The 19974-nt window shown below is 34.7% G+C and overlaps 1 protein-coding gene across 4 annotated transcripts in view; it reads left to right on the forward strand.

Moving 5' to 3' along the window:
• NEDD4 (NEDD4 E3 ubiquitin protein ligase) overlaps positions 1 to 19423 on the forward strand; it is a 49620-nt gene extending 30197 nt beyond the window's left edge. Inside the window, exons 10-29 of one of the 4 annotated variants that reach the window (XM_031616523.2) lie at positions 181 to 298; positions 424 to 591; positions 2388 to 2453; positions 3089 to 3208; positions 3659 to 3865; positions 5115 to 5192; positions 5449 to 5503; positions 5588 to 5646; positions 6448 to 6513; positions 8573 to 8802; positions 9429 to 9550; positions 9643 to 9713; positions 11917 to 12012; positions 13117 to 13190; positions 13306 to 13366; positions 13869 to 13928; positions 14019 to 14126; positions 14573 to 14669; positions 17451 to 17523; positions 17599 to 19419. In XM_031616523.2, the coding sequence (XP_031472383.1) occupies positions 181 to 298; positions 424 to 591; positions 2388 to 2453; positions 3089 to 3208; positions 3659 to 3865; positions 5115 to 5192; positions 5449 to 5503; positions 5588 to 5646; positions 6448 to 6513; positions 8573 to 8802; positions 9429 to 9550; positions 9643 to 9713; positions 11917 to 12012; positions 13117 to 13190; positions 13306 to 13366; positions 13869 to 13928; positions 14019 to 14126; positions 14573 to 14669; positions 17451 to 17523; positions 17599 to 17701 (2032 nt within the window). In that variant the 3' untranslated portion in view covers positions 17702 to 19419. Of the gene's footprint in view, positions 1 to 180; positions 299 to 423; positions 592 to 2387; positions 2454 to 3088; positions 3209 to 3658; positions 3866 to 5114; positions 5193 to 5448; positions 5647 to 6447; positions 6514 to 8572; positions 8803 to 9428; positions 9551 to 9642; positions 9714 to 11916; positions 12013 to 13116; positions 13191 to 13305; positions 13367 to 13868; positions 13929 to 14018; positions 14127 to 14572; positions 14670 to 17450; positions 17524 to 17598 lie in introns of all 4 variants that reach the window. The other 3 variants (XM_031616524.2, XM_090148837.1, XM_090148836.1) reach the window with 3 other exon arrangements.
• Positions 19424 to 19974: the final 551 nt, after the last annotated feature.

A 19974-nucleotide genomic window follows, 5' to 3' on the forward strand; every position in this document is an offset into this window, starting at 1 on the left:
TCCGTTAGCATATGCATTCAAAAAATAATACTTGAAATGCTATCTGGTTGTTTAATTTTACTGGTCACGTTAATTGTATGGCTCACGACTGCTTCACTTTCTGCATCCAAAACAACTGTAAAGTTATTTTTTGCTGTTGAAAGGTAAAACATTAATATGGATGGTTTTTTTTTTCAATAGGGACAATGTAGCTGTAGCAGATATTGGTAACATGCAGTTGGAGGCCCAGCACGCGTTCACTCATAGGCGGCAGATATCAGAAGATACAGAAAATCTAGACAGCAGAGATTCTCCTGAGGTAAAAATGATATGTAAATATTTCTGGAATGCAAGTAGGCTTTCACCTCTAGTCAAGAAGCTTATTTTAAGTATTTATAACGTAAAACTATTTAAAAAATATTTTTTCTTTGTTTCTTTTTGAAGAGCTGGGAAATTATAACTGAAGATGAGGCAACTTTATATAGCAATGAGAACCCTCAAATACCTGTGCCACAGAACAGTTGTGATATACAGACTCATCTTGCAGAAGAGCTGAATACCAGGCTTACCACTTCTGGAAGTTCAGCTACTGGCCAGTCAGCAGCCTACACTGTAAGTTATTTTTTCTCATTGTTAAAATTGTTATAATAAATTCTTTGTATCAGCTGTTTTATTTTTAATTTCATCTCAAATGTTAAGAATTTAAGAGTAATTTTACTATACAAGCAAAGATTTTATTATTCCCCGCTTTACTTATCTAGAACAGGAATTTCTGCCTGAGTCTGAGGCTTGCATTAACTGTTTTTCAGAATCTAAATCTACCTTTTATTCCAGCATCATGCTGATCTGAGTAGTGCTGAAAAGTGCAGATGAAGAAAGCTGTCTATAATCATCCTAAATGTTTATTTCTAGGGAAATAGATCCATACTGCTAACTTCTTCTGTTAGGACAAGTTTAAAGGTAACTCATTTTTCATCCCAAATATTGGGATAAGGTTCTATGATTTGGGCTGAGTAAACTTGATGACTACATAGCAATAAAAAAGAGACTTCGCTCATACAGCTCTGAAATCTTGCACCAGTTATGAAATCTGTCTAACTTCCTGTAAGTCTATTCAGCTGACTAGCCCAGCAGAAAACTATCTGCTTTTTCTCCTCAGTGCTGTTTTCTGCTGTTTTAGCAAGTTAAAAGAGCACCCTAGGTTGTCTGAAAAATGCTATATTAGCAAGGGGAAAACAGCAGGAGCACACAGCAATGAGTGAGTCTTTTTGGTGGCAGCAAGCAATTAAATAGGCTTAGCTGTCTTATGAAACCTGGCCTTCACAAATGGCCTTGTAAACTGATATGTATAAATGTATGACTTGAAAAATCCGCTATTCATTGAGGAAAACCTGCAGAGGTGACCCAGACCACATGATGCATAAGATGTCAGTATTTAAATGAGATTACCAACTCTTGTGATGCTGAAGTTGCCGTTCCAAATGTGACCTGAATGTAAATTGCTTGTGTTTTTGTAAGATTTTACAAAGACATCTTAAGGTTCTGGAAATAGTGAAGGTAGAGTCACAAGACTTACATATTCAGCATCCTATGGATACCAAGAAAATCATTATTTCTGTTTGCTTGGTGGGTAGCCTATGTAAAGGAAGAAAGAGATGTTCATGTTATTTGTAACAGCCAGCTAGAACAACAGTCTTGCATCCCTTCACCACCACCAATCAAAAAAACCCAAACAAACAATAAAACAAAACAAAAAAACCACACAAAATCAATTGTTTTCTCTGAAATATTCTAGGAGTTCTCTGAAGCATCCTAAGAGGATGCACAGATATATAGAGAACAAGTAATCTTGAAACTTCTGGAGGAGGATGAAATACAATTGCTTAATTGTAGCAGATGAGATATAAAAAGTAGCTCTAGGCAGAAATATGGGATACAAACTGTATGCTAATACAAACTGTAGTAATTGAACCACCTATTTCAGAAAGCTATTATCGCAGTCTTTCATGTCTTATTTAAATAAACTTGTGTTGACTCTGATGTTTCATAGGCTGTAGTCCACTGACAAAATAATGTGATGAGTTCTATAATGTAAATTCAATTGTAATTAACTGTTTGCAAGTAACTGATGTTTTAAATGCCAAAATACCTATTGTTAGGGTTTTCAGAGCTTTTTCAAGTGTCTTATTAATTTTCTTTGAAGTTACAGTGGATGCTGTGAACAGTGTTACTAACAGTGTTGAAACATCAGTTTACAAAATTTTTTTTAAAAGGTCATTTCAAAGCAAATAACATTTTCAAAATGAAAACTGTAACAGTTTAAGGTGTGATAATCATAGTTTACAGTTTGCTGTTGTCCTTAAAGCTGCAATAATAGCTAATATGCCATTCTTCTCTGCTATTTCAAGAATCATTCCAGCAGAAGAGGTAGTCTGCAAACATACAGAGTTGAAGAGCAGCCTGCACATCCAGTGGTATGTCATCATCCAAAAACATTAGTTCAAAACATATGTACTGATCAGAGGCTTGTGTAGCACAGAAGTTGGAGGACGTAGAACATTTTATTTTAGCTATGTATAATGGGCTCCTGGCAGCTCTCCTGATAATGTTGCAGTTATCAGAGTCTAGTCTGAAGTTCGGTTATGAAGCTTCCATCTTCCAACTTCGTGTTTTCAGGTTAAGATTACTTAATGCGTGGATAGAGCTTATGGGAAATGATTCTCCCATGAAATACCATTTCTAAAATCATTTACTTTTATAATAAAGGCTACACAACTGTCCTTATGTTGCATTTTCATGGTGATGCTGCAAAATCATGAGTTCCTAGCCAGAAGTACTAGGCTAGATCAGCCAAGTCTAAAGCAGATAAATAAACTAGTCTTTTTAATCCTTTTGGATGAGAAGCTTGAATTAAAAGTAAATAAATAAAATAATTCTGTCACTTGATACTTCAGTAAGGATTTAAACACTACTTTTCTAATTCTCCAGTCCATGGAAAATCATAGATCTTGTTAATTATTATTTTTTTAATTTGGCAAGGGAAAGCCATTTCATAGTCAGTTTCATAATTTTCCTAACTGTTTCTTCTTCTGTTATCATTAATATTTAGTTACTGCCTACTTCATCTGGATTACCGCCAGGCTGGGAAGAAAGACAAGATGAAAAAGGGAGGTCATATTACATAGATCACAATTCCAGAACTACTACTTGGATAAAACCAGTTGTACAGGTACTTTCTGTATTCTAATTACTGTTTTCATTCATATGAAACCCTTTAAACACCTCACATAATAGGAGTTAAGTTTAGAGATCTCTTTGAAATAAAACATGTGAGAGGCATAACCTGATAACAAATCACAAAAATCTGAGGGAGTGCAACTGGAGTTAGTAACAGCAGTATTTATGGTAAGTCACTCTACGATTAGTGTAGCAGGAAAGCCTTCTGGAATGTGATAGCTGTTGGGGAAGCCTGAAAAACATCTTTCAACTTTGGTAGCCTAATCTGTGATTGTTAGTCATGTTGTTGATAAACAAACCTGTCTACTGTTTGGCATTTCCTTTATGAAAACTGCTTTCATGAATCAAGAAATATTAGTACCTAAATATTAAGATAAAATACATTGTTCTACAGACATTCTTTATTAGTGTTATTTTTGTTCTGTTTTTTTTTTGTCTGTAGATTGCTATGGAAGCAGGTCAGTTGCCAACTGCACAAAATACTTCTATAGCAAGACAGCCACAAGCAACATCAGGTGATTCATCACAACAGTCTTCTAATCAGCAGCCTGAAATGGAGCAAGGATTTCTCCCTAAAGGCTGGGAAGTTCGGCATGCACCTAATGGAAGACCGTTCTTTATTGACCACAATACCAAAACTACAACATGGGTAATGATAGCTGCTTTCATGGACTGAAGTTTTAGTTTATCTCAAGTCTAGGCTTTCCTGCTTTCAGCAAACTTGCATAGATTTCTTCAGTCTCAACATTTCTTTACTAGCATCTTTATTTAAAAACAAAACAAACAAACAAGGAAAAACCTAACAACTCTCTCACCTCACACACACAAGAAGGAAAATACAACTACAAATGTGAATGTGATTTATTGTCAGTAAGAGAAGGTATTATGGCACATTTATTCAAGCAAGATAGCTGCGTCATGTCTGTTAAGGAACATATATGATTTAAAAAAAACAAAAAACTGAGTAACTTAAAATATCTTTCTTGAGTAGAATGTCATGAATTTTACAAATTGTATTATCACTTGAAAGTTTAACTTAGGAGGAAAATACTGTGTATGGGAATCATACACAGGAATACGTGGGAATTAGTTTTGCAAGTGTAGAGCATCTCCTAAATAATGTTGCTGTTAAACTATTACAGTTCTACACTTTTATATGCACTGTTAACAGAGGTCGGTTTTGTAATCCTATCTTCCAACAAGAAATCCATTGCCTTGAGTCTTTCACATCCTACAGTGCACGATGCAAATTGCTGTGAATTCCTGGAGCAGGCCAGGTGTAGCTACAGTATGGATGAGAGTGTTCAGCTCTGATTCTGCTGAGTGGTACTGCTTATCACCAGCCTCTCCTAATAGATGTCCTTAGGTGTTTGAAGGGTAGGTCACTATTACTGCTAGGTGAAAGGGAAATGTAGAGAACATATGAAAATGATTCCAAATGAATTTTTATTTCTTTGGAATCATGGAAAGGAATCATTTAACACAAATATATTTTCTCCATTTCTCCCTGCAAAAAAAAACCCAAACAACCCAAATCCAAAACAAGAAACCCTAAACTTAAAAAAACAAATAAAACCAGGTGTTCCATAAACCACATGGAAAGATTTACTCAATTATACCAATACTGATTTAAGTGAAGAATTTGTGTGTGTGTGTATGTATATACACATAGAAAAGTGAGAGGATTTAAATAAATTTGATTAAAAGATGATGATTGTAAACTAGTGAAAGACTGATGATCCTCAAGGAACTGCCTAGCTGTAGAATATGCAACAATCATCTTGTTGTTACTAGGCATGCCTTTTACGTGGTCAGTAACAAAGAGGAAAAGAAAATTAAAGCAAAACAAAACAAACTCTCAAAACAATTTTAACATGCTGATTGTTTTGTTTTCAAAGGAAGATCCAAGACTGAAAATTCCTGCTCATCTGAGGAGAAAGACTTCCCTAGATCCAGTAGATCTAGGGCCATTACCAGTAAGTATAAAATTTTACTCGTTTTTCAGGTATAACAATTTAATTTAAACAGCCACTATCTAAATTTGTACATGAAAAAAATGCAGCCTGCTACTTTAGAAAATATAGTTTTTCAAATCACAACAACAACAAACTAAATTTTGAATTCTGTAGTTAAGAGTTGATGGGAGGGGCAGGCAGCAATTCCTATAACTGCTGATGACCTTGTGTTCTATGCAAATTGTGTGATTATAAATTAAGTATCTCCTCCTTACAGCCGGGGTGGGAGGAGAGAACACACACAGACGGAAGAATATTCTTCATAAACCACAGTATGTACAATGTAATATTCTCACCACTCATCATTTCATTACTGTTGTCTGAGTTAAGGGAAATAATTATGAAATACCTTGCAGATACCAAGAAAACACAATGGGAGGATCCTCGACTGCAGAACGTGGCAATAACTGGACCAGTAAGCTTTTCCTTATAGGTTTATATGTTATTCAAGAGTGTGATTGATAGAATCCAAACAAGCTCTCATCATTTATCAGATCTACAAGATGAAACTTTGAAGATGTTTGAACAAGGCATATTTATTTCTTTAAAGACTTATTAGGTTTTCTCTGGAAGTGGTCTTTAAACACCAGAAATAAAAATCAGTTCAAAAAGAAAATGTCTGTAAAGGGAATGAAATTCATTTCTAAGTGAAAAATAATGATCTGGCCTTGATACTTTATCTGAAGTGCAAAATTACCAGGACTAATTGCAAAGATAGTACACATTATAATTATAGAATGGGTTTTAGTGTTCAACTGATATCTGTGTTTATTAATAGCACACATATGTAAACAACCTTCTCTGTCCATGGAAAATAGAGGTGTTTGTAGCCAGGTTTCTCATGATAGAGCATGGAAAGACTAAACACTGTGAAAGTCATCAAAGACATTTAAATCACTTTGATTGTGACCAGTCGGTGATTTTAGTCAGTTACATCAGTTAATAGAAAGTGTGGGATAAATTCTGTGTGGGGTAAATTATGATCAGTACAAGTGTTTTGAACAAAACAGTAATTTTCAGATTTTTTGAGCTGTCCATATATTCATAAATTGAAAATACTGCTGATACTTATTAAAAAAAAAAAGTGTTCCTGTTTTCTCAGAATTTCAAAAAGTATATGCTTCACAAATATAGACCAGTTTCTTACATTAATTGTTAGAATACCTAGAACACGTTTTCAGTTGTTGGTTTTTGGTTTTGTTTGTTTTTTCCAAAGGCTGTGCCTTACTCCAGGGACTATAAGCGGAAGTATGAGTTCTTCAGAAAGAAACTGAAGAAACAGGTTAGTAATCAGCAGCAACCCAGCACAAGGTTAAGATATGCATGCCCCTACACAAAGGAAGCATGGGTTAAAGGGAAGAGAAATTGTATTTCTCTGACCTGCTTAGAGAATGTAGAAGGACTGTCTGATTACACATACATTTGTGAAGCAGGAGCTTGATTAACTTGCTTACGACTGCCATTTGATCTAACAGTAGGGTTTGTGACTATGAGGCATGAAACTGAAAGTAATCTAATTGGAAACAGAAATTTTAAAAGGTTAAAAACTCAACACTGAAGTAGGCTGTAAACAGAAAAGATTGAAAATCATTGTCATAGCATGGAATAGTTTTTGGAAATCAGAATGTGGAAAGAGGAATTCTCAAATAGATTTTAAACTGTTCAGATAGAAATCTGATCAGGCTGGATGACTGTAACAAATTGTTATAGCCTTAAAATGTTAAGTTTGTAAATCTGATTTGCAAACTGTAGTTTGAACTGGCAGTGACTGTTGTATTTATAACACTTGGCATCTGGTTGTTCATATAAGAAAACATCTGTGGACAACTGCCATCAAATTTAGTGTCCTTGGGGATGTTTTATATAATGGTTGACTTTTAATTGACACCTTTATTTCACCTTTTACCTCGCAAATTTATCTCTAGCCTTTCTAAAACCTATGCACTTTGAGCTGACGTGTACATCTTACATAATTACATACGCATCTTGTTTTCACAGTCAGCAAGCTTACTGTTTGTTCTAATGTCATTATCTCAACCTGAGAAGTCATAGACTGCTCAAGTATCCAGTATAACCAGAGCAATTTAAGAAATACGCAGATTTTAAAGCATACTTTACCACTGTCTTTTAAATGTTGACAGTTATGCAAATGATAATTAAGGTAATGGATTGATTTAAATTGAGATTGAGCTGTTGTAGACCTTTTTTAATCATCTAAATTTGATTTTAGATTCTATAATTGTCTGAACATTTTTTCTGTAAAAGTGATTTGCAACTAAAAATAGTGTGTTTTATTTTAAAATGCTTCTTAGCTTTCTGAAATAAACCTGTATATTTCAGATGCTATGTAAATTTGATATCTAGTACTGTACATTATTTTACAGTTTGGGAAAAGACAGATAACGCTCTCTCTCATCCCAATTAATTATTTTTTGTTTGCAGCTTGGATCAAACTGTTGTTGGATGGGTATATATATATTTATATATATATGCCTATATATAGGCATTACATTTAAAGACAGATTCCTTTATTTGTCCTTCAGTTAAGCATTTCTGCATTCAAAAATTCATTTAAAATCTGAGCTACACTGAGTTTCATGGCACCATCATAATGTAGTCATTGTGCAAAATGGATTGAAATTTCCTGTTCCTGTTTTCACTGAATTTCTCAATTTTGCCTGCAGTAGTTGCTTAAGTGAACTGGCTGAAAAAAAGTGAAATCAAGAAAATACTTTGTTCTCATATAGTGATTTTAATACGGAAGCAATGTTTTATCTCTGAAAACTCAGCAGCAAGTATCATCTCCTTGAATATTTTTTTAATTTAAATACTTTCATATATAATAGTAGGAACATTGTGATTTGTTTTCAAATTTTAAGTCAGTTGATTTTTATCTGAATATTTTAGGAATGCTTGTTTGTCGTCTATACCACCCCTTACAATTAAAGTACTGAATTAAATATTATAAGTGAAATCAATCAGGGAAAAATATAATAAAATAATTTTATTTATAAATTCTGAGGTGTTGTGGTGGTGGTTTTTTGTTTCCTTTTTCCAGTCAAGCTTAGAATGTGATGAATTAAAAGTTTCCATACCTTAGTGCATGCAGAACTGAGCATATGCTATTATTAACAAGAATTTATCTTAACATGATTTTCTTGGGATTCTACATCAATAGAACTTTATCTGAAGTGTTCCATGCTGATTGAATTTTGTGTAAATAGAACCTCTTGTCAATCACATGTTTCCACAGTATTTAAGACAAGGATTTGCTTTTGTCTGTTTACAGACACTGGTATTTGTTCCATTAATCTGTTTTCCTCTTCATTGTCATTTTTTAGAGTGATATTCCAAACAGATTTGAAATGAAAATTCATCGCACAACAATCCTTGAAGATTCTTACAGAAGAATTATAGCTGTGAAGAGAGCAGATTTCCTTAAAGCAAGACTTTGGATTGAATTTGATGGTGAAAAAGGTTTAGACTATGGAGGAGTGGCCAGGGAATGGTTCTTCCTTCTCTCTAAGGAGATGTTTAATCCTTACTATGGATTGTTCGAGTATTCAGCTACGTAAGTTATGTAGTTCCAGAAGGTTTGAGTACTAGGGAAGGCAGTTCCATTGTATCTCTCCTATATACTTTAAAAATGGAATTAGTTTAATTTCTTTTTTCTTTTTTAACTCATTCTTTCTTTCTCCTCCCTTCTGAACTATATTGAAGGATTTAATTGATAATAACTGAAATATCTTGTGCATACTAGTTTTGCAGAAGAGTACTGAGAAAAGAAAACCTGCTTTTTTGTTTTTTTCAGCAGTAGGCCTTTTCATCTTTGCTTGCACAAACGTACATCTGCAGCCATCTACTACCTTCAGAACAGAGGCAGTATTTAAGAGATAATGCTGACAAAATAATTCAAACTACTTTAATAGGAGTTAAGCACTTCTATGTGGTGTATATCTGTAGCTTACAATGATAATTTATGGTGTTATTTCTGCTAAGCTAATAGAATCTTTTGTTGAGTATTATTTAATTTTGGATTAGGAAATTACTAATCCAAATATAACTTTTCTTTAACTTCATGTAAAGTAATACCTGATTTAATCAGTGATGTCTTTCAGATCTGTGAATGCTGAACTGTTGCAATTTAAAAAAAAAATTGTGTTTTTGTTTCTTTCCTTCTGCTCCCCTCCACTTCAGAGATAATTATACTCTGCAGATCAACCCGAACTCTGGACTGTGCAATGAAGATCATCTCTCTTATTTCAAGTTTATAGGTCGAGTAGCTGGAATGGCTGTTTACCATGGCAAACTTTTGGATGGTTGGTATTTACTTAATACAATACTTGGATTAATATTGTGCATATTTTGAATGTTGTTACCTACTGTTCAATATTTTTGTTCTCCTTTAAAGCATTTTTCATTCGTCCTTTCTACAAGATGATGCTCCAAAAGCCAATCACACTTCATGACATGGAGTCTGTGGTATGTAATTTACTTTATTGTGTATATTAGGATTTCATGTTAAATTTTTCATACTTGTAATTAATGACATTATGAAGATTAAAAATGCATAATTCAGGGAATTTTTAGGATACCTGTTCTGTGAGCCTAAGTTGTACAGGAATTGAAACTTTCAATGAAAGACAGACTCCGGTCTAAATTAATTGATGAAAAACTTGACTAAATTCAATGATGTTTCTGAAAATATTTTAGACAGAAAGTTACGTAGAAATAAATATAAGCGTTAGCAGCTTTGAAATCTCCATGTCAACTTGTATCTTATGTTTGTTTGTGTATTTTGATTGTTAAAAAGTAACATATTACCTGTATTCCCAGAGACTGAAAACTGTAGTTACTAATAAAGCATAGTATTTTTAGAGAAAAAACAATCTTTTGTAAATTTAGTTAGTTCCCCTGATAATGGGTATTATCCAGAGTGGTTTTGGGTAGAGTAATTTTTATTCAGTATTTATTACTGTTTCTGCTGTCTCATGAGAATACTGAATATAGTTACTATGTGCTTCTGAGTAATAGGATAGTTTTTGTCATGTCCTTTTTTTTTAAATAGTGCATATCTTAATTTTCATGTCCTAAGTTTCTGAAGTCTTGTCTGATGATAAAGGGAAAATAAAAACAGAGATGAAAGACATGTCTAAAACACATGACTTCAGAACATGCTGTGATGTCCTATTGCAGTGTTGATACATGTGATTTCTAGTCCTGAGGATGCTGAGTTTCAGAAGTCTTTGTAGTTCTGTACAGTTGTAGAGCCTGTGTATTCAGTACAGACTATTTGAGACTGTGGAATTCACTGAGCTGTAACAGAGCCGTTTTTAGCTGGAAATGTGACAACTTTATTTTCTATTTACTATTCCAGAATTGCAAGTTGTAACTTTCTATGATCTGTGTGTCACGCTACTGATGAGCAAAGGACTTTGCCTACTTTCAAGAATTAATTTTCTTTTCATTTTGGTTTATGCTGACAATACTTCATGCTTATGACTGTTGGATACTTATGTATAAAAAAGCTTAATGATAGTTTGTGTTGTGAAGAGAGACTTCCTTTTTGTCTGTGCCCATTACAAGAGGCCGCTGCTCATAAAAATACCTTTCCATATCTAACCTGCATGGTAGCTGTTTGGTAAAAGAAAAAAGGAGGATTTATTTATTCCGTTCTTTGTACCTGATGCTTACAGTAACTGTGCTTTTAAGGAACACAATTTAATAACAAATTAAATTTATTTCTCACTGACTCTTGAACTTGAGATATTAATGATTAAATACAATCATTTTCGAACTGACACCATTCCCCATGCACTTAAATTAGAGCAGCCTTTTTGTGAGTTACTAGCTTATGCATCCTGTTTGAAGGGCCTTTTTATGTGGTCATTTTGCTTTATCAAGCTTTAGTGTAGCAGGAATGTGTCCATCAAAGCTTTAGGACTGAAGATGGGAGTTCGGATATGATGCCTTGAGGGAAACAGATATCCAGTTACCAGCTAGGCATTACATTAGTTTGTGAACCTGATGTTGGCAAACCATTCATTCCAATGTGATGTTTTCACACCAGATTAATTAGACTGGCACAGTTCTTTTAAAACTAAATGTGCCACCAGGCACTGAAATGTTAGCCATCATTGTCCTGGACAGCTGTGATGCTTTAAGGAGGAGTTTCTCCTGTAGAAAGACAACAGACCTATCTGGAAAGGGAGCATTATGTTCCAGTTTCTCATGTCCATGTGAGAATACTGATGAAAGTAAATGAAAAAAAAACAGGAGAAAATCTGATCTATAGTTCATGCTTGGAGAATGTATCACATACGAAATGGAAATAAAAAACTTAAATATAGTTAATTACTTTTAAGTGTGTATATATATTTAAAACCACATTCTCCCTTGTTTTTTTTAAGCTCTACACTTCTCTGTTAAGGCTTCGTTGCTATGTGCTTTCCAACATATCTGCTTTTCAAGGTCTTTGAAACATAAATCTGCCTTCAGTATTGAGTGAAGTATTTGTTGTTGGCTTTGATGGGCAAGTACAATGAAATCACTACTGCACTCAGTCTGCAGAAGACTAGGAGTTCTTTTATTTAGTTGTATTTGTTTAAGAAACGCTGATTTTTGCTGTGTCTACTTAAGTAAGTCTCTTGTATTCATTCATTAAACTTGCAATTCTCTCTTCTAGGATAGTGAATATTATAATTCTCTGCGATGGATTCTTGAAAATGATCCGGCGGAACTGGACCTCAGATTTATAGTTGATGAAGAACTTTTTGGACAGGTTAGTATGCATATGTAAAGTAGAGTAGGCAAAATGTAAAACAAAACATTTGACCTATGAGAATAGTTGCTTAATACCATCTGTACGGTATTAAGAAAACAAACAAAAAAAATCCATCATGACCATCAGTCATGTTGGTTTGTTTATTCAACTTAATTCCTTTAGCTGGCACATGCTCATGCTGTCCTTTGTTAGTCAGGATGTGATGTGATCAAGGACTTGGAAATGAGCACAGCCTTAGAAACAGTATCTTATACTTTTTTCTTAGCGCTCACATTGAAATGTGGCTGTTGCTGTAAATGCAGCTAAGACTAAAAAATTGATGGTCCCATTACTTTGTAGAGGGGAAACTGATTTTGTCTGACTTGCTGGGAAAGATGCCCTCGTAGGGAAATGATTGGAATCATAAATTTTTCTCTCAGAGGTAATAATAGGGTTTTCTGTTTTGTTTTTCTTGAAGCTGTTCAAGACAACTATGGAATAAACTATTTTGGTTTAGTATAGAAAGTTGTCCAGGATAGATACATAGAAATACCAAAGGTTTTTTAAATTACAGGTGCCAGGAAGATCTAAGTAGGCTAAATAGCCTTTGATGTCTTGTGTAGCTAAATTGATTCCACTTAAGAGTCTGAAATACTACATCGGTTAGAAATAGAAAATTTGACATTTGTCTACTGAGGTTCTGATAGCATAAATCAGTTACTGATATAAAAAAAAGTTACTGATATATGTGTAGATTCACATATTTACAGGAGGTCATTGCTGAAATTGTTCTGTAAGTGTTTTTCCTTGATATTTGCAGATCAAACTTATTCACTGAAATGCAGTTAGTGAAGCCAGTACTACTGAAAACCTGTATGCAAATTTAAGGCATTTATTGTAGCCAAATAATAAAAAATTGAGATTAACATGCTGTCATCTGGCATCTCTAAATGATTAGAGAAATATTAGAAAAAAATATTTATTCTACAACCTCTGAAACTTGTACTATTTCTCATAATTTTCAAATTCTACATTCTTCAAGATTTAGCTGAATTGCTTAATATTAACACATGAATTGTTGTACATATCTTACATAAGACCTATTCTGTATACCTCATCTAGACTCATCAACACGAACTAAAAAGTGGAGGATCAGAAATAGTTGTCACCAACAAGAACAAGAGAGACTACATCCAGTAAGTAGTGGTCACTGTGCAAGGTATCTCTCTGGATAGCCTCTCTAAGAATCAAGCCCATGTGTTGACTGCGTATAAATTGTTTTTAATTTAAATATTCACTTTTTTTCCACAGTCTTGTAATTCAGTGGAGATTTGTGAGCAGAGTACAGAAACAAATGGCAGCCTTTAAAGAGGTATAATTTTAAAAACAAAAGATTCGTACAATTTGTTGCATCCAATCTTAAGACAGGCTTTTTTAGAATGTGACATCCTAAAGGTCTGTGGTAGTATTGTTACAACTATAAAAAAGGTAGTGGCACTTTGCAATGTCAGCTTTGAATTTTCTCTGTCTTAAATTGTTTTGGTAATGCAAATTGTTTAATGAATTCTGCATAAATGAAAATGGAATCAGACTAAAAGAATTAAATGAAACTAGCTAGTTTTTTCTTATTTGTATAAGTGATATTACATATATGATGATCAGAGTTGATAATTCGGTACAGCATGGTAACAAAATGTGAAATAAGGCAGAATTAAAGGTCCTGTAACCAGATGGTGAATGACTGAATTTCAAACACCTGTATTTGATATATTGCTTAAGCTGTGTTTTCTGTAACGCACAAATATCATTCTATGTAAACAAAAATGCATAAATAATACTAACTTGATTTTAAAAGCTTCTGTTATGTTTTTTAGGGCTTTTTTGAACTAATACCTCAGGATCTGATTAAAATTTTTGATGAAAATGAGTTGGAGGTAAGCATGCCATAGAAAAGAAAACAAATAATAATGAAACTTAATGTTACACACTTAAACATTGCTTGGTTTTTTTTTTCATTTATGTAGTTACTGATGTGTGGACTGGGAGATGTGGATGTAGCTGATTGGAAACTACATACAAAATACAAAAATGGCTACAGTATAAATCATCAAGTAATACAGTGGTTTTGGAAGGTATTGCAAGATTTTTTTTTTTTTTTTTTTTTTTTTTTTTACTTAAACCTGTTCAGAAGATGCTCCCTTTCAGCTATGTTAGGTCAGCATGTAGTTGATTCATCAGTAGTTGGGTAAATATTTGTACATTGAAAATCTTGAGAAAGACAATAAGAAAACTGAATGAGATGCATGGTAGGAATGTAACAGGCTGCTGAGAACTTGCCTTTTAAAAATACCAACTGTTTGGGGTTAAATATTATTGTGTAGCCTTCTGTGGCATAGTTACACTGAAGAGGTTACAATCTTCCATTTAATAAAATAGTGGAATTTGGTTGCTAGTTGATAATATCAGGAAACTTCACAGACAGTAGGGGTTGAAAGTATGTTGCATAAAGCTACTAGCTTAAAACTTTAATTAAAAACCTTTCAACTAAGCCTTTAATTGTAATCATTGTCATACACAGGCAGTCTTAATGATGGATTCTGAAAAGAGAATAAGATTACTACAATTTGTTACTGGCACGTCACGTGTACCTATGAATGGGTTTGCTGAGCTTTATGGTGAGTACGTAAGATTGTGTTCACAATTAACTGAGAATATGATACAGCTATTTTAATGATGTTTGACTTTAAACTACCTTTTTTTTTTTTTAATTTCTGTTTTAAAATGAGTTCTGAAGATCTCTCACACGTTGGTGAGCTTGAAGAAAATTCTGTTACATAAGATACTATTACAAAGACATGGTGGCATAAGTAGTTAACTTCAGATTCTCATGAGTTCTGAAACTGCTTTTATCTGCCCCCAAGCCACACCTACACAGTTAGAACTGTTTGTAAGGATATACTCTGAAGTGGACCACTGAAATGATGTGAGTTGAGCATGAGCCAAGAGAGAAATAGCAAACCCACAGGAGAGAGACTGAAGCAAGCAGATGGCAGTGGGAAGCAAACTGCAGTGCTAAAATGAGTTGGCCCGCTGTGGAAAGTCTGTGGGCAAGCAGATAGGACAGCCCACAAAGGACAGGGATGCTTGTGAGAAACCTGTTTTCAGCTGCCATCAGCTATTGAGTTTTCTGCTAGACTAGTTTATCCCTCTCTTTATTTTCATTATTTTTTTTTCCATTCCATCACTGAAGGAGTTGAGTACCAGTGAGGAGGATGGTGTGTGCAGCAGAGCAGAGCCAGGTGTCTGCTCTCACACCTGATCCATGGGCACTGCTTTGGAACTGCAGCACATGGAACTTTATAGGAATTCTATTGCCTCTGGAAGCGTTTTTAGACAAATAAACAAAATCCTGGAAGGAATGATGGAAAGAAACTGTTGAATCTCTTAGCCCCTTTCTGCTCAGGGATTTATATCCTTGGGCAGCCTTCTGGCCAAGTCACAGTTTTGCTATCTCTGTTTAATCTTAGTGAACAATTCAGTGAGCACAGCGCTCTGGTTCTTTCTTTTACAGTCGTTTCTTCTTTACTGTGGCCAGCATGCCACCCTCGCTAAATCCCAGTAATGGTCCCAGTCAGACTCGTACCTGCTTGTCTTTGAAGGGTGCTTGTCGTGCCCCACGCCTGGGCTGCTTTCGTTCTTGAGGCTCGCTTCCTAGCGGCACGTCTCCCTCTTGTGGCCACGCCGGGAATTTCTGCTCTTAAAAAAATACAGTGTGAAGTTTGAGAACAGAGGGACAAAACAGATGAGATTTCTTCTATTTCTTGTCTTCTCCCTACCCCTGCCTTGTAAGCCTCTAGTTCAGTAGTTGAGTAGCTAAAATACAGGCTTTTCACACCTAGTTGTGAAAAGGGAGTTTTATCTTTGTATCACATGGTAAAAAGCATTGTCAGTTGTAGAGCTACTTCTCTGCTTCGTCCTTCTTCCAGGCATTCTTTCTAGTTGCCTTCTCTAGCCAGCCTTCCATGCTGAACAAACATGGAGCTGGAGGTGTTCCCACAGCTACTGCTATATCAATCTTCCTGATAATATTTTATGTGCTCAGTGTCTGCTCTCATCTGTCAAATTCATTCACTGTATATATACAGAGTATAGTTACTGTGCATTCGTTGGTATTTCCTGCTTTTCTGTGTATGTGAGCAGTTGTGGGAGGATTTTCTCCACTTGTTTTGTTTTAATTTGGGGATGTATCATTTATTGTGTATTTTGTTGCTTTGTTTTTTATGTGTTTTGGTTATCTTCTTCCACATCCACTTCTACAACTTTGAGTTCATTAATCTTGTTTGTTGGTGGTGTGCTATGTATTTTAGTACATATTATAGTATTATCCTTTCTTTTTAATGTGACTATGCATATACTTTTTTTCATGCCTTCATAAAACCACAGATGAAATATTTTTTATTGACAAGTGTAACTTGTGTAATAAAAAACAAACCAAAAGACTCATTTTAGAGGAGTCATGGTCACCTTCTCTTTTTTTCATATTGAGTTTTAAAACCACAATAATTTTCTAGGTATTGTGTAGAGTACCTTAAGCCATATACCTTAGCTGTATTCATGGATCAACATATTAGCATTACTGCTAGTCATCTTTAGTCTGAAACGTGTTTCGCCTTTTCCAGTTTAGAGGCAGAGAGCCACTCCATCTTGGGAGCTTCCTATTTGTATTGGTGGCCTCCCTGTAGAAGTGAGAGGGCACCCACCATCACAGGTCATCTCCTGTTCTCTGACAACATAGTGATTTTGTACTACAGTGTCTTTTTGCAGATAATTGCTTTCAGTAGCTTAAATAAATGGTTATGAAAGGCCTTTCCCATCCACATGGGAAGAGTTTATTAGATTTAAAAACCTTTCAGGTATGTCATACTGTAAAACAGTTGCTGAAGACTCAGGTGTAGTTGGAGCTGCAGTTGCTAGTTCCCTCAGGTGCATCTGTTCATTTCACAAGGTCACTGAGTCTGTGGAGTTACACATATGGCTGCTGCATTTCAAAAAGTTTTCAGTTGCTCTACTCTGCTGTAGCCTAGGTAAAGGTACACATTGAATAATTTCTGCTAGGTTTTGTAATTTGGCACATTGTGATAAATATGTCTACATTTTCACACAAAAAACATATGCAGCATAAAACTATCTTCCATGTGAAGCGTTCAATGCCAATTGCTGTGCATACGCATTTAGGTCTTAGACTTCTGACTCTAAGGTGCAAAAGTCTCTTGAAATTAAGATGTACCAAGAAATACTTCAAGTAGATTCAAATTATTGACTATTATTGCATGTACTGTATTTGATTCATGCAGAGGTCAGAATTGGATGACAAAAGAACAATGTATTTCATGATTTGTAATGCTAATGAAAAGAATCATATGTTCAGGTAAGAACTGAAATACTCTTCCCTACAGGTTCAAATGGACCACAGTTGTTTACAGTTGAACAGTGGGGTACCCCTGAAAAATTGCCAAGAGCTCATACCTGGTAAGTATTTAGTTTAGGTAAACTATATCCTTGAGTTAATGATGAAATACTTAAGAATTTTCATCTGTTTTTCAGCTTTAATCGCTTGGATTTGCCCCCGTATGATTCATTTGAAGATTTATGGGATAAACTTCTTCTAGCGATTGAAAATACTCAGGGCTTTGATGGGGTTGATTAAGCCACAGACATAAATTGTAACGGTCCAGTGCTGCAACTTCATTTCAAGGGTTTACAGATTTGAATTTTCCAGGGACTACCATTTTACTTAGTCACATGAGTATTCAATCTTCATAGTATCACTTGTAAAATAAGTATTAAAAATTCACTAACGTTTGAAAACGTATTTTGCCATTTCCACAGTTTTGTATACTTTGATAATTACTACAAAACACACATTGGATGGGCCAGTGCCAAGTAAGTCAACAGCTAAAATGTTTTTAAACAGTTGCTTCTTCTTACAGTATTTGACAGACTGTCCTGCAGTAAACTACTGAAGTAAGACTGTGAAGAAATCTTTGCAGAGGATGTAAATTTGAATTGCTGCTTTGAGAGAAATGACTGAAATTGTTAATGAGTTAAAAATATGTACTTCATGTAATGAGATATCATCCGTGCTGCTTCAGGCTATTTGCTACAGACCTGCCCAAAGCACCTTATAATTCAGCATATTAGATAAAACATTGCAGAACATCTGTTGGTGTTATCAGCTATCAGTTTGCAGAACGTTGACTTGCTTACAGGTTTTTTTATTTTATTATTTCTGTTTCTAACTTGCTTTTGTTAAGACAATGTAACAAAATCGGGACTTTTTATAAGACACAAGCAGCATAATTCTGAATAGTAATGAGAAATTATATCTTTTTTTGTCAGAATTTGTATACTGTTGTTGGTTTATTGAGTGTTCACTTTTTTTGATAAATTTGTAGTTCAACAATGGATAATGTTTTCAATTCAGCCTTTTTGCAACAAATTAATCTTAAAGCAAAATTTGTATGAGTATCACAGAGTATTAGTTACTGGTAGTTAGAGGCCTTTATTATCCATTCTTGCAGTATTGCACTATGTAACAATAAAGAACATGTTTACAGGGTTTTCTGGGCCAAGTTCAGCAGTCTGATGTGTGCAAACTTCTCAGAAACCTAGGGGAGTTTTGCACATATAACCAGGGGCAGAATTTGGTTCTTTAATATGTTTACAGGTTATGCTAATTTCTATAGCTGCATTTTTATATTGTTTCTCCACTGTTAGTCTAGAAACCAAATTTGTTAATACAATATAACCAAAGTCATAACCAACAATGTGCAATTTATTGTAGATCAACCTGTCATATAAATATTAGTTTGATTTCTTTTGTAAATGTGGGTATTATTTTGTATTAATATTAATGCTTTTTTGGTTTTTTTTGAGCAAGTGCTGGTTAAAAAGATTAGTCAGCTTAATGATAAAAGAAAAAGAATTGATTGATATGCCCAGCTTGCTGTAATTTGAAATTTTTGTTACCAATATGATCGGAGGAAATGACAGCATCTAGCTTTGGCTAGCAAGTTTCTGTTTAGTCAGTCTTCAGAAATATGCAAGAAGGTATTGTAGCACATCTCTCTATGAAGATATGTAAATTATGTAACTTGTAATGGGTCTTAAGGGATATTTAAAATCCCAGTTTGTTTTATTCTTTGACTAGGTTGCTAGGGCTGAGAATACTACATGTAAATAAAGGTAATTTATACAGATTTCCCAAATCTATAAGCAGTTTTGTAAAACACGAATGATATATCAGAAAATCTGTATAGATTTGAATGTAGCAGTATTTGTTGCATACATTAAAGTATAAAATAAGAATCCTGAAAGCAGTAAATAAAAGTTTATTCTGATAAGTCGTGACTCATTTATTTGAAGTGCAAGTTGGTAATCTTAATAGTAAGAATTCATTGCATTTAGTACTGTTAAGTACACTGTGAGCAATAGTTCCACCATAATACATTACTGAATATATTTGTAGCTGTTAAAGTGCAGAAATACTGTTTGCCAGACATGCTGCCTTTTAAAAAATGCTTTCAAAAAAGAGTAACTATGGATAACTGCAAACCTTCATTGTATTGTCAGCCCAGAAACACTACACAGCAGAGAGGCAAAGGCCCCACAGAAACTCCAGCTGACTGTCAAGCTCAGTTCAACCTGTGGGAGCAGCCTTCTCAGCTGGTCACAGGCATGCAGCTGACAGACATCAGTTGGTGAGTGCAGCAGTGGAAAGAAAAGAGCCCTGAAATTCTGCTCCCAGACAGCATGGAATGTCTAGCAGTGATGGGGATGCACTGCAGGGCTTGGTCCCCAGTGCCAGCTCTGGGAAACAATCTGATGCATGGGAGGGGCCTTGTGGGGAAGGATGCTGCTGCTAGAGAGCGTCTGGTGCCTCTTCTAGGAGCTGAGGGCTCGTTAGCCTTACCTGCAGGA

Source organism: Phasianus colchicus, chromosome 12, assembly GCF_987193195.1.
Source record: "Phasianus colchicus chromosome 12, bPhaCol1.hap1.1, whole genome shotgun sequence".
In the NCBI taxonomy this organism is placed as follows: Eukaryota; Metazoa; Chordata; class Aves; order Galliformes; family Phasianidae; genus Phasianus; species Phasianus colchicus.